General features: G+C 42.9%; 2 protein-coding genes across 5 annotated transcripts in view; one reads left to right on the forward strand and one right to left on the reverse strand.

Moving 5' to 3' along the window:
• LOC119017830 (multiple epidermal growth factor-like domains protein 11) overlaps positions 1-5422 on the reverse strand; it is a 142578-nt gene extending 137156 nt beyond the window's left edge. For all 3 annotated transcript variants that reach the window (XM_037094926.1, XM_037094924.1, XM_037094925.1), the window contains exons 1-4: positions 5312-5422; positions 3082-3135; positions 2780-2865; positions 2278-2547 (exon numbers count right to left, since the gene is read on the reverse strand). The gene's annotated coding sequence lies outside the window, so the exon portion shown is untranslated. The remainder of the gene's footprint in view (positions 1-2277; positions 2548-2779; positions 2866-3081; positions 3136-5311) is intronic.
• dis3l (DIS3 like exosome 3'-5' exoribonuclease) lies at positions 3692-19466 on the forward strand. 2 transcript variants are annotated; one of them, XM_037094927.1, is made up of 18 exons: positions 3692-3961; positions 5315-5468; positions 7488-7616; positions 10050-10185; positions 11677-11844; positions 12196-12268; positions 12352-12525; positions 12712-12881; positions 13053-13214; positions 14793-15043; positions 15733-15825; positions 15921-16209; positions 16661-16896; positions 17156-17310; positions 17392-17570; positions 17658-17803; positions 18301-18472; positions 18572-19466. In XM_037094927.1, exons 1-18 carry the CDS (start codon positions 3832-3834, stop codon positions 18893-18895), a joined length of 3141 nt encoding a protein of 1046 aa, XP_036950822.1. In that variant the 5' UTR covers positions 3692-3831; the 3' UTR covers positions 18896-19466. The 2 variants fall into 2 exon arrangements, with proteins under 2 accessions (XP_036950822.1, XP_036950823.1); XM_037094928.1 differs by lacking the exons at positions 3692-3961; positions 5315-5468 and adding an exon at positions 6045-6174.
• The last annotated feature ends 27 nt before the right edge of the window (positions 19467-19493 follow it).

The following is a 19493-nucleotide window of genomic DNA, read 5'->3' on the forward strand; positions in this document are numbered from 1 at the left end:
TTTGAAGTAAAAAAAAAATTAAATCTTGGTGTCCTCCTCCAGTACTGTACTTAAATTGGTAACCGATTACTTTTCCCCTCTAGTGTTTTATTGATAATATTTTTCCTGCCATCAACACTGAACAATCTGAATCTGCAGAATCTGAATCAAGTAACTAAAGTCTGGAGGTTTAAAGTATAAAGTAGCAGAAAATGTAAAAACCCAAATGTGCAGTACTTGAGTAAATTGTTCTGAGTTACATTCCATCACTAGTTATTCTAAATGTTGATGCCAAGATTTGAATTTTTAATACAGATTAAAAAAAAATATTGGTCATCTCCTCCTTGATTACTGGACAGATCTGCACGATATCGTTTAAATAAATCTGACTTAGATTATTTTGACGTACTGCTCCGTGGAAATTAATATTTTTGCATCACAGTTTTCATTTTCACTGAAACAACTGTTAAATTCATGGTGACGTGATGTCAGTTGGGGGTTTTCACATCATACAATCATCCAACATGCAGCTTCTTGTGATCTGGATGTTCGATGTATTCTCATTAGTTGTGCCGCCCTAATTAATAATAACCGTCGTCTCCGTATCGGCCCTGACAGAACCGCATCGGTCGATGAGTCACGAGCCCCTGCAGGTCTGCAGCCATCACTCTCATTCGGTTTGTGGTTCCGCTCAGATAAATGCAGTTTTGTGTTTTACAACACAGCGGCTGTGCAGAGTGCAGCACTCTGCTGGCAACCTGTGGTGCTGGAAATGATTCCTCTCCTGAACTGTTGACCCGCCACAAGCAGCGGCACCGCCCGAGCCACCCGCACGGCACCGTCCTCAAAAAGTAAAACACATTTAATTAAGGTAAGAGCTCAGGAGTCGTCAAAAGCTGCATTACTATTATTGCGAGGGCAACGTTTGTGACAAATGTCTCTGTGACATATTGCACAGCACACTGTGACTACAGCAGCAGAGTGAGTGGAGCCACCAGAGGAAACAAAACAGAAATCGAATAACAGTCCTCACTGCCAGCTCCCCTCCCTGCATCCCTCCATCCCTCATCCCTCCATCCCTCATCCCTCCATCCCTCATCCCTCCATCCCTCATCCATCCATCCATTCATCCATCCCTCCATTCATCCATCCCTCCATTCATCCATCCATCCATTCATCCATCCCTCCATCCATCCCTCTCTGTACATGACTCCTGATTTTTTTTACCTTCTCTGACTGAACACAAATATTCTGAAGAGTCAACTTATTTGAATACAACCCTCAGAGACTCATGACCTGAAACCTGCACACCTGTATGTGACAGAACCAGCTGTTCTGACATGTGCCTTGCTCAAGGTCGCCATCTAGTGCTGCCACGGCGTCACTCCCCGTGTGAGCTCTGCGTGCTGTGACGCCTCAGGGGGGGAATCAGTGGAAATACTACGACAGCAATGATCATCCTGAACCAATCTGATCAACAGCAGACCGACGTCCAGCAGGAAAACTGCGTCCGCACAGAGTCTCTCTGCTGGTTTTACTTCAGGGAGCGCTTCCCTTCTTCTGCCCGAGCAGATACTTGATTACACTTAATTGCATTCACCCAGCGGCCAAGGTCGACTACGTCCTGATTAGATGACTGGAGTAAAAAACCCAACAGATCGAGCTGTGGGACCTGAGGACTGCACAATAAAGTGCAGACTGAGAAGTTGCAGTAAATAAGGATGAACATCGGAGTGCAGAGCGCCCAGTCACACTGAACAGAGCTGAGAGAAACTTTTCACACAAACACACACAGGAACAACAGCGGTGACGGAAAAACCTTCAAGTGGGCTAATTAGAAATTAATATAAGGTCATGTAATGTTAGAACGGTACAATAATGTTGGCCTCTCCTGAACTCATTTCAATTTTTGCCGGGTAAGATAAAAACCGAAGGAGCTGGATTGTAAAAACATGCAGGTTATTAATTAAAACATATATATCAGACACACTGAAAGGATTTATATGTGTGCTGCAAATCGAACAGTCTTTGCAAAGTGTCGTCACCGACTTAATAAGGATAGTATACAACACAGCAATACGTGTTACAAATTATAATTAAGGGAGAATATTCTAAAGATAATATAGATTAAAAAAAATACCCAACACGTGTGATAATGATTATAATATAATTAAGACAAAACCACACACTTTCCTCTGTGTCAGGTCTGTTGGAGATCCTTCAGTGTTTAATTAATCGTCTCTGTGTGCAAAATAAGTGATTAAAAACAAGACTGGGTCAGTAATAAACAGCTCTTACCTGCAGGAGCGTTGCGTCCTAAATAAAGTTCATTCTATTGCGCTAAATGTAAATAAATCTGCTGTCAGACGAGCTGCCTGAAGAAAATAAATGCTTTTTTAAAAAAAATGTCGATGTGGAAACATGAGTAAAGTCCTCAGCATCCGAGTCGGTGTAGTTGCCAACTTGAGCTCAGTGAGTCTCTGCTGCTCTGCTGCAGCCTCTCCACCGCGCAGCCGAAGAGCAGCGCAGGCAGCGAGAGGAGGAACCCCGCCTCACCGCCGCCTTCGTCTGTGGGGGGAAAACGACGACGCTTAGCGGCTTTGACGAGGTTCAGCTGGTTTAGTTTGACTTCAAGAGCCCGTTGTATGTATATAACAAGAAGCAAATAAAGCTTCAGGTGTAAATATTTCATTTGATAATTGAAGATAACAATTTCATGATTAGATAGAAGAAATAAAACAGATGAGAGAAAAGAATGAGTATTTAGCCTATCAAGCTAGCATGCTAGCAAATTACTTACACATATTCAGCAGATCTGCAGGGCTGTTCTGTTGATTTTCTCTCAGTGTGAGCTCAACACATCATCAACACCAGCATGTTCAACACCTCAGCACAGAAAAGTCATTTTAAAAGTTGAAAATCACAGCAAGTGTGGTCATATTGACAGCTGCATTTAGGTTTTGTGAAAACTTGTGAAATATAGCACTGGCTGTGTAGCCTTGTAATTACAGTTAGAATAAAGCACATGTAATTCATGGCAAAATGCAAACAGGATAAAACAGAAACTACATTTATCTCTCCCCGTTGACTACTTAAGCTTACATATTTTTCTGGAATCAGGTCCCACTGTGGTCCACCGAGCGTGACTTCATCTATCTGTAACATGCACATCTGTCAGTGTAGCTAACTAGCTCCAAAAAGAATTATACAATGATTAAATTAAATTAAATTTAAAAAATATATATAAATACACTTTGTAAAAGACAAACAAAATACATTTTGTAGAATCAGAACAAAAATGTCAATTTATGTCACACTGTGTCAGTAAATAATATCTAATATTTTTTGATGTTTTGGTTGTATTAATGGTTTATTTATTATGTTATTTAGTAATTTATTAATCTATTTATTTTTGGCAGTTCTTCATAACTTTTTTTTTCTCTTGAAATATTGTTGAGATGATGCGTTTGTGTTCACTCAGCACTACAGGTTTGTGATACTTATGAGGGTTCTGGACAGTATATGGGCTATAAAATACTCGGAGATATGTTTAAGATAAAATATCAGCATTTTCCCCTAAAATATAAAATAATCATACACTGGTAATTTGGCGTTTTGCTCTTTTCCACGTTGTCAGATCGTTGTTTAACTCTTATAATTCCTCTACGTCCAACAACACGTGAACGCAGCTAAAGGAGGACCCGCTTCTGCGTCATGACGTCAGCGGGCTTGCCGTACGCACTTCCCTGAAGTTCAGCCTGAATGTTTACAAGCGCCGCTTCCCGCGTTACAAGAAAACAGCTGAATAACAAGAACCGCCTGGCACACATGGACCGTCCCTGAGTCCCGAGGATGATCAAGACGGAGAAGATTCTGCATCTGAAGAGCCACCGGGGCAGGAAGGTCCGTGTGGTCCGGGAACATTATCTGAGGGAGCGGGTCCCCTGCTACAGCTCTCTGTGTCAGGCGGACTGTGAGAACGGTAAAGTCAGCTCGACACAAAAACACAAAACAGCCTTTATTTAGCGCCACAATGAGCTCACCACACAAAACACACAGTAGGTAATGTTACAGCACAGAGACTGACAACAGAACAGACACTGTAGGAAACCAAACTAGCTAACAGCCATCCATCTCCTACTTCTTCTTCTTCTTCTGCTGCTTCTTCTTCTTCTTCTTCTTCTTCTTCTTCTTCTTCTTCTTCTTAGAATTAAAGCTTAAACTTGTACACAGTGTGTGCTAAAGTTAGCCAGGCTGGTTTAAACATTCAGTCATTCAAGCTCAGTGTTGACAGGTTGAGATGTGGTTAGTTGACTGCAGTGACATTTGATGAGTGGATGAAATACAAAACACAGCGAGTATTTATAAATATAGTAAATATATAATACAGTCTATGATACAAACATGATCACAGTGAGTGAACAGTTTGCCTCATGCTGTCTGTCCTAAACCCAGCAACACCTGTAATATTGATCAAATCAGAGACAATCATTTTGTATTCTTTCTGTATGTAACTATGTTTTTATGCTGCTGTCTGTCTCGGCCATTTCTCCCTTGATAGAAGAATAAATACACTCCCCACCTGTCCAGGTACACAAGGTGCCAAAAACACACCTCATGAACTGTGTCTCACTCTTTACATTTCATAAACAGTCCAGCATTTCTGTTTTGGATGTTATGTTTTATGATTTTTAAGTGGCAAACTTTCTGTAGCTTGTAAAAGAATCCAGGCATCAGACAGTTTTGTGTAGTTTGTATTGTCTGTCTCTGTTTGTGTTAACTATTGTCGCCGCACATTGTTGCCAAAAAATGAGGCACAGCATAACGTTGATCCTGAAGTAATTTATACTCATCTCCTTTGATGAGCGTTGATGTGTGAACAGTGCAGTGTTCAGTAATGAATCAGGATCAGGGTGTTTCAGCAGTTTCAATCATCACTGCTTAAGCCGTCATCGTGCTTGAGTTGGCTTTTCAATGTCTGTCATTTGAGTTAAGAAAAACTCCCCCCAAAACGCTTGAAAATGAAAGAAAATGGATGAAACTTTAGGAAGAGAGAGAAGAGGAAAGAGATGCTCTCAGCTTGTAGCTTGAAGGAAACAGAAACAAAAACAGAAGTTAGAGAAAAGCAAATAAATTAACAGGTTGTTGTATTCTTGTTGCCAAGACAAACATGAACTATAAAAATAAATAAATAAATACAAATCAACTCCACTGTAGGAATCTAGACTGGTGTTGGTGTTGAAGTGACATAAAGCCAAAATCACAATATAAATGATCAGTCATGAAAGAATAGCAAAAATTAAAAATTCTGGCACATCCATTACTTGCCCACCAGATGGAAAGGTGCTGCCTGGAGATTTGACCCACTACGTGGTGCCTGATGTTGGAGTGGTGGTCGACTTTCTGGAGATCTTGGAGTTCAGAGAGCTGCAGGGTGTCGTCTTCACCCAGACCGCCTGTCAGGCTGTGCAGCACAGCAAAGGACGCAGGTAAACACACAGTCACACGCTGAGCAGGCGCACAATGTATTGTTTAAATTAATGGTTTGGTATTTTGGTCTTAAAAAAAAAAAAAGAAAGAAAAAAAAGACAATTAGAGTTCTCCAAAGCTTGAGAAAACATCTTCAAATGTTTTGTTCTGTCCACAACACAAAGATATTAGTCAGTTTTTACAAAAAGGACCCAAAAGTCATATAAATTGTTCTGAGGTAAAAGTCTTAAAGCTTCTGCTATTAAATATACTTGAATATCAAAAGTAAAAGTAGCAATTAATTTAAAAGTCCACAACTTAAAGATTTAAGTTCCATCGAGGTTTGTAAATCAATGGGAAGTCATCTTGAGCGAGTCCTTTCAGCCGTGTACTTCGTCACATATCTACATATCTGAAACCAAGCAGTCTAGTGGTCGGAGTCGTCGGTGTTGCAGGATTATTTTTCTACAAGCAAACACATTATTTCTTCCTCAGGCACCTGAAGGCAGCAGGAACGGTCCTCCGGTCAAGACCTTTAATTCCTTAAGCCGCTTTTGAATTAAGCATCTAATGACAGCCTACCTGCATTAGTGTGTAAGGAGTCGGTCGGGGTCAACCTCATTATATCAAAGCTCTGCTGACGAAGCTAAACGAGTTCCAGCCAGTGACGTGAAATCTCTCCCACACAAACACGCGGGAGTGCTTCTGACAAACTTGATGAACACGGTAAATAAGGAGTCCCACCTGACTGCTGGTTTTGATTTCTGCTTACGCTGCCTTTCTAAAATGTTGCATCATTAATATGATGAAGCTCCACTTTTGATAATGTGAGGTAGACATCGCTGGTGGAGCATATGCTGATGCCATACTGTGTCAGTAATTGCAGTTTTCCATTCACACACAGGGAGCCGACAGATACAAGCAGTGTGTGTGTGTGTGTGTGTGTGTGTGTGTGTGTTTCCTTTGAGTTTGCAGCTTCACTTTCTTACGTTCTTATCGACCCAGATTTGTTTTGTCGAACTATAATTGTAACATAATGTACCGGGAGATACGTTAAAGTGCATGTTGCTCCTCAGCACTGTTAAAGTGGATAATTCTTAATTCAGATTAAACAAAAAAATGAATTTAACATTTCAAATGATATTACATATATTATGATTTAGATCGCCTCGGCTACAACTTTATTTCCTTGTGGGCAACTTCACTCGTCAAAGTTACGTCCAGTAAAAGTGTTTTCTTGTCTCTGACAGTTTCCAACAAGGTTATTGAAACAGACCTTTTTGTCAACAAAATAAGTAGAGCACAGCTGATATTTACTTGGGACCTGTAAAAAATATGTTTTCATATTGAAGCATATATGTCAAATATTGGTTGGCTTCTGAAAATAAGATCCTTTTCTTAACCTTCAGCACAAGTCTGGCTCACAGAGAAGCCTCACTCCGAAATTCATGAGAGGCGAGTTGTTACAGGAAGACAGCCGAGAGAGAAAACGAGTCAGAAAACGAGGGAGAAGGAGTGAATGAATCCGATCTGTTTAATCACATTTCAAACCAGCTTTAAATCTGATTTGCAAAAATCAAATTGCCTGTGTTCTCTCTGTCAACTTCCTAAAGAATGATGTGGATACAAACTGGATTGTCTAAAACACAGTTGGAGCAACAAACTGAGCTCAGTTAGTGGACGAGACTCTGACAGTCTGAGTTGCCTTAAAGATTAACATTGCCTTCACTGCTGTGTCACGGTCGCTGGCTGAGATGATCCACTGGACTGATCCCAAAAAATGTTACTTATTAGTCAATTCAAACCAAAATATATAAACTTAAGCACCAGGTTTAAACATATCAGATGTGCCTTTATTGTCTGTAACACAAAGACAAGCAGGAACCATTTCAGGGCCTGACGAACTGTTTCTAGTCTCTGAGCCGAGTGATGCTCAGCTGATGGCAGTAACGTCATATTAACTGATGATATATCAATAATTTCATTTAATCTCTATGATTTGGCCCTTGACAGTGTCTTTTTTGCGTGTGTGTGTGCAGGCAATACAACCGTCTACGAAACCTGATCAAAGACCCTCGACATGACTGTGTGCTGTTTGCTAATGAGTTTCAAGAGTACTCGTATTGTCCACGAGAGAAGGGGGAGAGCCAGGAGAAGTGGCAGACCAGGTCAGTGCTCATTACCCTCCCATCACCATCACCGAACACTCACTGAAGATGGAAGTGCCAGATTCCCCCTGGATGCTCCTTTTCAACTAAAAATAGCATTAACATGTTGGCGCCAGCTGGGAACAAACTTCTTGGTTTATAAACTTTATTGAATTTTATGTTGAAATCTTCTTGTGGCTCAAAATGAGGTGAACGGACCAGAACGGAACCAGGTCCATTTAGGTCCAAGTTTTGGCATTTTTGGAAATAGCTGAACAGATAATAAGATCAATACTCATGTCTGTACAGTAAACAAGCCTGTCTCTGTCCACAGGTAACAAGACTGAGCTACCAGCACCTCTAAATCTCACCACTTATTAAAGAAGTCATATTATACTGGTTTTTAGGTTCATACTTTATTTGGGGGTCATAGTGGAATAGGTTAAATTTTCAAAAACATTATTTTTCTCATACGGTGCATTACTGCAGTCTCCAGGGTGGGTCATGCCGAGCAAGGTAGTGTTATCGAGAAATAACGGCGCTACAGCTGGTAACCGTGGCTGCAAGACGGCTGTATACATTTTTTATTTTCATATGCACAGAAATGCTTCATAACACAAGAAAAGAAAGGCTGAAAATCCAAACAGCATCACGTGACGGCTCGTTTTTTCCCGAAGAGTTGAGCATCATTCCAGTGGAGACAGTTTCTGTTGTGATCCATCGGTTCCTCTGGCTCCTTCTGCAGATTTTAGATGAAAGTTTAAATGCAGTTTAGTAATGCATCAACCCTGAATTTTATTTCAACTCCAGTTCAGCTTGTGCAGCAGAGGCTGATGGTGCAGAACCACGAGGCCACTTAGGGGCCCTCCTGCTGGCTCAGCTGTCAATCAAACATTTACAATAGTCTGTCTCCATCGCGGCTCGAGGGCTGAAGGGCTGAACTCAGTCTTTCTTCCTTCGGATATTTTCCTCCACTTCAGATAAAAGTGTAATAACAAAGAAGGCTGGAGCTCTTCAGAATTAGCGGTACAGAGAGGAGACTTTATATAGACGTCTTGAACAGTCGAGCAGATTTGAGCACATAAGCTCCAGAATTGAATGTTTTTCTAACGCTCATTACTGAAATAGCTGAAGTTTGATGCTCTGCCAGCGGCCTGTTAGACGGAAAAGGCTTCAGATGATGAATTGGTGCAGAGAGGGTGGCGATGCTTTGATCTTTTTTAAAAATGGATCTCTGTGGCAGAAACTAATGATTATTTTAATACTGATTATTATAATACTGATTATTTTTATGATTCATCAATTTAAATAATGAATTTTTAGTCCAAAGTGACGTCTTCAAGCTTCTTTTTGTCCAACCAACAGTCCAAAAACCCAAAGACTCTTCATTTACTGTCAGAAATGACAAAGAAAAGCAACAAATCCTCCCCTTTAAGAAACTGGAACCAGACAATGTTTCATATTTTTGGCTGAAAAAGGACTGAAACAATGAATTAATCAGTTAACAACAACAACAACATAGTTGGCAGGTGATTTATTATTCCTTGTTGCAACTCTTCTGATTTCAAACCAGACAAAAATCAGAGCAGAAGCCAAAACCCATGAATGAAAAGTTCAGGTTGAAGGTTGTGAAGGTGTTACCAGCACATGCTTGATGTTTTTTACCTTATTAGAATAATAATGAAGGTATTTTAGGATCGAATAATTAGCCAGTTGTTTGAGCACTAGTTGTAAATGCCACACAGATTAATAAAAGTCAACAACTACTGACTGATACAGAAGGAAGAGATAATTATACGATTTGATCTGATAAATGATTTTTTTTCACGTAATAAAGATGAAAATAAATGAAACTCTTATATTCTACTTTCTACTTTTGTTTATAAGAGTTGCAAACATTTCTTCTGTTACTGTTGGTCTGATTTTCTTTTCCCAGATTCATTCAGCATATGAGATAAATCCTTGTACTTAAGGATAATTTATCGACAAGCCCCAGAAATGTTCTTGTTTGTGTAATTCTCTCCAAAGCTGCAACATAAAGACGTCTCTGTAAGTGACTGCCAAACACTACCAGTGCTTTCCTACATTAATGTTATAGATTTATTGGCTTGGAAAAGGTTCGTATCTATAAAAATCTGTGTTTTACGTTACGTCCTCTGCAGACGTACTGAGGCCAACAAACTTAAGTTGTCCCTGAACTTTTTAGCTCAGATTTAAAGACAGAAGGCTGGAGGTGCAATCTGCTGCCATCAAACAAGTTTATGACATAAACAAGACAGTAAACAGAGCTGCAGATGACGTCTGTGTTCTCCCTTTACATCGACAGGTGTGTTCATTTATATGATCGAAGAACTAAATTCTGATTATCAGAGTTTAGGGCTTTAACAGGCAAGCTGTCTGTGTTTGTTAGTAACCTGTGTGTGTGTGTGTGTGTGTGTGTGTGTGTGTGTGAAGGTGTGTGTACTCTGCAGCAGTATGGTACCATACCCACCTGGCAGGTATGATGGATGTGGTGATGATCACAGAGGACCAGGACGCCGTGGCTCAGTTCAGCAGCCTCAACGCTGGAGTGTACGTCATCTCCGTCCAGGTACGTGACGCACCTGTACGTTAACGTTCACACTGCGTACAGCTCGGTATCTGTACAGTCCAGACGGAGGTTCAAACGTATGAAATGATCTTATTCAAGGAGTTGTAGGTGTTTATATATTTTCTGGGCGCTTTTCTGAGCCTCGTTCATTTTGACTGAATATTTTAGAAGTTGTCCTACTGATGGAAGTTTAAACATCTAGAGTTCGATGACAACTCGGGCAGAAAATAATTATAATAATCTGCTGATTATTTTCATGATTGATTGATTAATTGTTCAGAAAAACGCTCATCACAATGTCCCCGAGAGACGTCTTCAAATTGCTTGTTTTGTCCAACCAACAGTCAGAAACCCAAAGACTCCTGGTACCAACTTAACAGTATAATTCAATAATTGTTCAGAAGTTTCAGTTTTGCCTCTTGAATGGAGAGAGTTTGTCCAGCGCTGCTCTGGAGGAATGAAAGACTGTAAAACATCTTTCTCAGTTGTTTTCTCTTCAATCCTTAACGTGTTTTTTATGCACCAGCACATCGTGTATGGTTCAGAATGCAGAAGTGATTGTGCATCACCTAATTGTCTTGCATCGCGATGCCCCGTAGACGCACCGTCCATATCGCTCCAATGAGCTGCTTGACAACTAATATGCTGTTGGAGTCGTGGAGGAAGAAACAGTCGGGAAGAGGAACGTGTGAAGGCTGGTTTAAAGTTTAGATGAAGCGTCTGCAGTGTGACTCAGCCGAGCGTCACAGTTCAGTTAACACGCGAGACGCTGCGATGGCTCACCTGAGGACGAGAGTTTGTCTTGTCTGCTTGTTAACAGCCGTCCAGTCATTGTGGACATGATGACGATGATGTGAAACAAGCTGATGGATGGACGAGAAGACGAGACAAACAAAACAAAACATGCTGTTGTTATTTTATACGTCACTATTTATTATTTTGATTAGTTTTGAAGCCAGACAATATTGTTTCAGTTTAGTTTCAGTTTTAAACAGATATTTTTCACTGGTTATTTTCCTTTTCAGTTTTAGTTCAGTAAATCTTGAAGGTTTGGACTGACGTGAAATATCTGCGTCTTTGATGAAAAAGTTCAAGCCTGCAGTCTACTACAACTCCCAAGGTGCCTTTCTTTAATCGCTGAGCTCAAAGAGTGATGAAATGTTCAGCAGTTTAAATTCACCTTCAGATTCAGGGTCCATTTTGGATTCAATTTCATTAAATGTTTTTAATTAAATACAGCTCTGATTCCTGCTTCTAACTGCCCAAATCTCCGCAGCAGCAGCAGCAGCAGCAGCAGCAGCAGCTGTGTGTCTCTGTTAAAGGACATTATAAAAAGAAAACATGAGGATTCAGAGTGGGGAACACATTGCTGATTTTAAGAATCAAAATGGTGATGCCTCAACAACAGAAGTCTGCATGAGCGTTATCTCGTGACTCATCATGCTAGTTATTACTTCATCTATTTCAGACCTGCGTCTCTTTACTTTGCAGGATTTTTTGCAGAACTTCTGGCCGGAGCTGCAGGCGGCTCATGAGCTGTACAGCTCCATTTCTCAGGTGCTTCAAGAGAAGGAGAGCGAGAGCTCGCAGAAGGAGTACACCGAACATCTGCCCGCTGAAATCCTGGAGGCCGGAATCAAGTCTGGACGATACATTAAGGTTGTATTTGATTAGAATAAATGTTGGGATGTTGGAATTTTATATAAAGCTTCTAAATGTTTTTGGTAAAAATAAAATATCCAGTAAATCAAATGTGTGCCTGTAACCACAAAAAGGAAAAACAAGTTGTAGAAACGTTTTCAGAGGAAATGGTGTGAAAACATTACAGGGAAGGTAGAAGAAGAAGAGACGGAAACGATTCACACGCTGAACCGTTAAAGGACAGTGTCAGGGTTTAAAATGAAGGTTTGGTAGATCTCAACATTCCAGATTAATTTTACCTGAAAGACTGAATGAATCAGATTGTTAATGTTTCTAAAATCAGAATAAATGATTTTCTTTCTTTATCAGGGAACTCTGAATATCAACAAGCACCACGACGAGGCCTCCATCATGACGGAGGGTTTGTCAAATAAGAACAACGGTACAGAGCTGCACCGACAGAGCAGCATGAACAGATAATTCACTCCTGGACGTGTCTTCACTTCTTTTCCTGTCCCGTCTCAGATCTGAGCTGGGGCGTGTTGGTGTGCGGTAATAAGAATCGTAACAGAGCCGTACACGGAGACACGGTCGTGGTGGAGTTGTTGCCAAAGAGCGAGTGGAGAGGGAAGGTCACGGCGCTGTCCGAGGGAGAGGAGAAGAGCGGGGAGGAAAACGAGAGCAAACCTATGCCGACAGGTGAGACCGTGCATAGCGACTTACAGTAGGTCATTAACATCACTATTAATGCTGTCATGTTTTCTGTCCCGTGTGTTCTGCTAGTTTACTGGAAGTTGAAGCCAGCAGTCAAGAAAGAAACAACAACAACGTGCAGATTTAACGTGTTGTTGCAGTTCATACTGATGTCTGATCTTAAATCCACAGGGCGTGTCGTGGGGATCCTGCAGAGGAACTGGAGGGACTATGTCGTAACTTTTCCTCCCAGAGACGCGACTCAGTCTCAGAGCAGGAACTCTCAGCGGATCCTGGCTATTCCCTGGGACCGCCGCATCCCCAAGATCCGCATCAGTACTCAGCAGGCCGACGCTCTGCAGGTCTGGATTGCCCTCAAATTTATGTACTCTATGAATATTATAGATACTACTTAATTGTACTACTGATGTGGTTTTAAATCATCTTAACGTAAGTGGAAATAATGGGATGTAAAAAAATGGGAGAAAATGTAGTCGGTGTTTGTTGTTTAAACTCTCGTCTGTTTCACGCAGGACCACAGAGTGGTGGTGCGCATTGATTCATGGGAAAGCACGTCGCTCTACCCAAACGGCCACAGCGTGCGGGTGCTGGGTCGGGCTGGAGAGCTGGAGACGGAGGTCCAGACCATCCTCATCGAGAACTGCATCCACGTGCCTCCCTTCTCAGACGCACAGGTCAGAGAGGAAGATTCTCACCGTGTGATGCTTGACAACAAAAAAACACCCAGCAAAAAATCTCCACATCGAATAGAAAAATAAAACTTAAAAAAAAAAAGTTAGCAGACACAGAGTTTTGTTTTCAGGCACCTTACAAATTTAAATTCAGTATTTTTTGGTTTCCACCAGCTCCTTTGAAAGAAGCTGCTGCAGTTTCTTCACTTGGTAGTCATGAAGCCATTGAATGATTTAAAGATCCCCTCCAGACACGTTTTAAGATGTATATGAAATACTCTACTCTGAATAATAATTCACGCCTGATGTTTTCACACAAAAAAGTCCAGTTATCTTGAAATGACATCTAATCCTTCGCCCTCATTTACAATTGCTTCCACATCACACCGGTGTTTGCTGAATATTGGACCAGGATCGGCTTCCGAACTATTTTTCGGTGAGCTGAGAGAGAATTTACACTTTTGGCCGGGATGACTGTGAGAGGAGCCTCAAACGAGAGGATCTAGAATGAACTCTGTGGTAGACAGAGCAGCGATGTGAAGATGTGTTAGCATGTCTTGACTGTCGTGATCATTTCTCACTTAACTGCAAACAAATAATCGCGTACGTCACTGAAACAAACATGTTTCTTACGTAAAGAAAGAACTTACTGGAGATTATTTGCTGAATTTGTTAGAGACAGTGTTTCACAAAGTTTATAAAGTTTCTCCTAACTCAGGGAGTCTGGTGAATTCCTCCACAGGGACAAAGAAGTAGCTTATATTGGTTGGTTGTAAATGGAGAAATCTGACACTTTTTACCAGGAGACAAACAACTTCATGTTTTCATTTGATGCTGATTTTACATGAATGTGTCGTAGATAGTGTTTCACATGATTTATAAAGTTTCTTCTAAATCAACAGCTGTTAGAATCACAGGATTTGTTAAGGGAGTCTGGTGATTTTGTGGTTAAAGTTGAGTTTTTGGATCGTTCTGCTCCTTCTTGTTTCACAGAGGACATCAGTTGAGTCGGCGGTCTTCCTGCGTGGTCACATGCAGCTCAGACCGCCTCTGAATCTGGTCTGAGTGATCCTGAATGTGTCCTCAGTGCATCTTAGGAGCAGAAGGGCGACGCTGCCACCCGGAGGCCACGTCCTTGGACAGTGTTCATTCAGGCTGCAGTGTCTCTGAGGTGCAGAGTCCATGAGGGTTAAATGGACCTCTTGCTCTCTGTGAGGCGTATTCAATGATGACGACACAATGACGAACAGATTTAATGCTCAGTGTGCCGTGCGCAGAGGAACCAAACAGCCTTGTTGAAACTACATCCAGCCCATGTTTACCTCTTCTTTTCATTACATCCAAGGACTTAACAGAATCCAATAACCTTTCTTTCTTTCTGCACATTGCTCGTGTTATTTTGTTAAGAAAGACCTCTCAGCCCAGCACACGATGTCTGATGGTCTCCTCTCAGCCCAGAGCACAGGCGACATAAATTATTCAATGAGTCCCTTCACTTTGGCTCGAGTGTTGCACAGCTGCCTTTGTAACATTTTCAGAACCTTATGTAACCCCGAGTTTTCCGTCTGTGCCTGTCCTCAGCTGAGAGAGATGCCAGTCAACTCTCCCGAGAAGCCGTGGAGGATGGATCCAGTCCAGGTGGCAGAGCGGCGGGACCTCAGGGAGACTCACCTGGTGTTCAGCATCGACCCGCGGGGCTGCGAGGACGTGGACGACACGCTGTCGGTGCGTAGCATCGATGGCGGGAAGCTGCTGGAGCTGGGGGTCCACATCGCAGACGTCACCCACTTTGTCACAGAGGGCTCGCTCACTGACCTGGAGGCACGTATGAGGTGAGGAGGGAGTTGGACTGTACTGTAGTGGAAACACCAGAACCGCCAGAACCACTAGAAACACCTCACGGCAGAACAGGAGAGAAGAAACTAATGAGAAGTTTAGGAAAGTTGGTGTCTGACTCACTGTTGCATCATGCAGCTGTAGCGCTGTCTGTCTGTCAGCACTGTGTGGTGCTGTGTGGTCATTATTCTGTCCGGTCACTGAATACAGCTCAAAGTTTTTGTCCTGCTCACAACACGATGCAAACATTCTCCTTTTACAGTAACTAGAAACTGAACGCACCGTATCTGGATCATATCAATTCACCATCAGCTCTGAGTTCAGTTCAAGATGCTTCACATTTAAATTAAGGATGTGTGCGATTAGCTGACTTGTCGTTTGTCAGTTTTGCCTGTTGTTAGTGTTTTCTTTCTTTTGGACAAGCTGGTTATTCTAAGTTTAAACTTCCTTTTAAACTTCAGGGATTTGACCTTCTCACTGGAGTTTGAAAATAAAGACTGTGAAGATTATTCATGCAGGAAAATGAATTATTTATTTTGCAGCATTATCGGTAATCTCTGGTGAGCTGTAGGTGGTCCCAGCCGGGGAAATAAAGACAGTGATGAAGTGATACGGGGAAGGTGGACCAGAGACTGAATGTCACTGCTTTGGATTTAAATTAGTTCCTCTTCTGTCTCTCTGTCAGGTCGACGACGTACTACCTGGCAGACCGCAGGTACGACATGCTGCCTGCTGTTCTCAGCGCAGATCTCTGCTCTCTGCTGGGAGGAGTCGACAGGTCAGTGAATTCTGCATCACCTTGTCTTGCAAGATGTTTAGTGAATTAGCTGGTGAACAAGTTAAAACACACCATCTTCACATCTGTGTGCACAGGTATGCCATGAGCGTAATGTGGGAGCTCGATGCACAAACCCTCGCCGTACACAAGGTGTGGTACGGTCGCACGGTGATCCGCTCCTCTTACCAGCTCCACTACGAGCTGGCCCAGGCGCTCCTCAACGGAGAGCCGGCGGAGGTACCGGAGCTGGCCCAGCTGGAGCCGGAGGAGAAGGATGCTAAGCTAGCTGAGCTCACCCAGGCTCTGGAGACGCTCACACATGTAGCCAGACACCTCCGGGCACAGAGGGACAGAGGAGGAGCCCTGGAGCTGGAGGGGGTGGAGGTGAGACATTTTAAGATTTGACATTAAAACTGTGCCCAGTTATTTCCTTTCTTCATGATTCTTGGAGGGGTCACACTGGAGATGACGTTACAGAAATGTTCAACAAAACTTCAGACACATGACGTTCAGGTTCCAAATAAAAACAAACAAATAAATAGAAAAGACCAAAATTGTTTTTGTTTCCATAGTTGGAAAAATAATGTAAGGAACTTAAAGATTATCTTGGCAAAACCTTTTTTAGCTCTTCTTAAATAGTAAACACAGGAGAGAAAATCATTTAGATTTTATTCTTACTTGCCTCTCCAGGCATCCAGCAGATAAATCCATCTTTGATGCTCTAGTGAGTATTTGTGGCAGCAGGATGGTGTGGGTGGGACTACATCAAGTGGGTGGTATCAAGGGATTTGCTGACAATAAGAACGATATAGATCATCAGAGTTTTGTCCTCCAGGTTCGCGCCCAGCTGGATGAGCAGAGGAACATCACAGCTCTGGTCCCCCGACAGCCGCTGGAGGTCCACGAGACCGTGGCTGAGTGCATGATTTACGCCAACCACTGGGTGGCGCGCAAGATCCAGGAGACCTTTCCTCACCAGGCCCTGCTGAGGCGGCACCCGCCTCCACGGCAGGAGTTCTTCAGTCAGCTGGTGGAGAGCGCCAAGGCCGTGGGATTCACCATCGATACCAGGTGAGTGACAGAGTTGTTCATGGGAGCTGCATGTTGTCTGTTTGAGTCCTCTCTGCCAGTGACAACAGAGTGAACAAGTCACTACATTAAATGAGTGTTGCACTCAGTCACACAGCAGTTACATGACTGAGATGATTTGTTACATCAGTTCAAATTATTTTCTCTGTTTGTCAAGTCGTGCTGTATTTTCCCACATCAGCTGTCAGCACACACAGCTGCTGGAAAGAGGCTCGAGTTTAAGTTAACTCTGTTCCTGCAGGACCAACAAGGCTTTAGCGGACTCTCTGGACCGGGCTGTGGACCCACAGGACCAGCTGGTGAACAAGATGCTGAGGATGATGGCCACCACAGCCATGTCACAGGCCCTGTACTTTTCCACTGGTCTCGAGTCCCAAGACCAGTACTACCACTACGGTACACCAGAACCTCCAGAACATCTTCACTGACGTCTTTTCTCTGATTTGAACCGAACTGAGGTCCATTCTTGTCTCTCAGGTTTGGCTCTGGACCGTTACACACACTTCACCTCACCCATCCGGCGTTACGCCGACATCGTGGTGCACCGCCTTCTCACCGCAGCCCTCGACGTGGAGAGAGGGACGGACTCTGGGAAATCAGTAGCCAGTAACAAGGAACTGGAGGAACTGGCTCAACATATCAACAGCAAGAACCGGGTGAGTTCTGCTCTGTGATCCGCTGGGTCGTGATTCACTTCTGACTGGATAGAATAAACTCTTCTGACCTCCGTGTGATTCCTCCAGGCAGCTCAGCGGGCTCAGAAGTTGTCCACAGTCCTGTTCCAGTGTCTCTACTTCAAAGAACGAGACCCTCAGACTGACCAGCAGTGTGTAGCCGACGCCGTCGTCTACTCCATCAGAAACAACGGCCTGCTGGTGTTCATCCCAGAGTAAGACACTCAACATTTCCCTTTTCTGTATTATCAGTGTTTTTTAAATGTTTTCAGGCTTTCGGGTTACAACGCTATGAATTGTGGGTAATTCCCACGTCAAAAAAATTCCCCGGAGCCCAAAGCGACGTTTTTAAATAGCTTCTTTCGTCCAACCAGCATTTCAAAACCCAGAGACTGTTGATTTCCTGCTGTAAACAAACACATTTAAGAAGCTACGAGGAGCAAATGTTTAACATTTACACTTGAAAAATGACTGGAACAATTAATCAGTTATCAAAAATAGTTGTTTTTCTTTAAATCAACTCAGTGGTTAACTAGCTTGACTTGTTGAAAAGAAAAGTTATATCTCTGTTCTGATGTACTGAATTCTTCTCTAACTCCAGCAGCAGGGCATTGTGGGAAAGTTTCGCTCTTTATCAGAAGAACAGGGTTTGTTGAGTGTTTAACAGTCGATGGTGTGATGAAACACTTCCTGACTACACCTGTGCTCTCAGGTATGGAGTTAAAGGGCCGGTGTACCTGAAGAATCGAGAGGGCCAGGTGGTGGCTGCAGGGCAGGACGGCAGCTGTGAGTGGCAGAGCGGCTCCTTACGACACCATTCAGACCACATCAGCACCACCTCCAGCTGCGGCACCTCCACCTTCAGACTCTTCGACCACATCACCGTGAGTTAGTTAACTGTGACTGCTTCCTCACTCTTGGACCGGTCAGCGAGTGTACATGTAGTTGAATAAAAGATGTTGTCAACCCTCTGCTCCCTGCAGGTTCGTATATCTGTCCGCTCCACATCCTCCCACGCTGACAGTCTCAACCTTGAGGTCATTAGTAACAAGCCCCACCGCAGCGCCGAGCCCCAGCAGCCTCACTCCCAGGGCCGCAGCCAGCTGGTGCAGGAGGTGGTGCGCCTGGCCGAGGAGGCGCACCAGCAGGCCCAGGAGAAGGCGGCCCGGCGACCCAAACTCTCCAGAGAGGAGCGAGAGTTCAGCCAGAGCAAGACGCCCAACCTGTACTCTCTGCTGGAGGAGGTGAGGGAGCTCGCGCTGATGGACCTGGACATGGCTGCTCAGGTGTGTGTGACATCAGCGTAGTGACGGACGCGGAGGAGCGAATCACAGATGACTGACGAGAACATTTCGTCCACGAACAGATAACACGAATCCTCATCAGAACAGCAACAAGCAGGAAACACTCTTCTCTCTGAACAACTATTTAAAGTCAGACACAGAAACATTCAGATTCTGTTTTTCTGATGCTCGTCCACAAAATAGTGAACACACTGAAACATGAAATGATGTGTAACCTGAATTTTAACAGAATTGGTGACTGATACTGATACAAACAAGCAAGAGTAAAAACTATCAAAAGTGATCATTAATACTGTTTGCATAATTAGGAATTGGTGCTTCAGTGAATACTGACTTGTAATTAGTATTCAGCCTCATTATGACTCTCACACATCAGCTGAATGTTTGTGAGCTTTTGCTTGTTTGTATCACAGTGAAGTTTCCACAGTCTATTTTTGTAACGTTGTTGATTTTGTGTCTTTTTGTAGTTTGTAATTAAACTTGAATGAATGAATGAATGAACACTGAAGTCTGGTCTCAGTGTTTGGAACTGAAGCGTTTTGTGTAAATAGTTAATAAAAACTCTTCTCCCTCAGAAAGGCTTCCACAGAGTGTTACTGAA

The sequence above is a fragment of the Acanthopagrus latus genome, chromosome 4 (assembly GCF_904848185.1).
Source record: "Acanthopagrus latus isolate v.2019 chromosome 4, fAcaLat1.1, whole genome shotgun sequence".
Taxonomy (NCBI): domain Eukaryota; kingdom Metazoa; phylum Chordata; class Actinopteri; order Spariformes; family Sparidae; genus Acanthopagrus; species Acanthopagrus latus.

Bases quoted from the DNA above. Each gene is read 5' to 3' on its own strand.
- dis3l (XM_037094927.1), top strand. From the start codon at position 3,832: ATGATCAAGACGGAGAAGATTCTGCATCTGAAGAGCCACCGGGGCAGG. The intron at 17,571-17,657 runs GTGAGTTCTGCT...TGATTCCTCCAG, and splicing joins ATATCAACAGCAAGAACCGG to GCAGCTCAGCGGGCTCAGAA. The intron at 18,473-18,571 runs GTGAGTTAGTTA...TGCTCCCTGCAG, and splicing joins GACTCTTCGACCACATCACC to GTTCGTATATCTGTCCGCTC.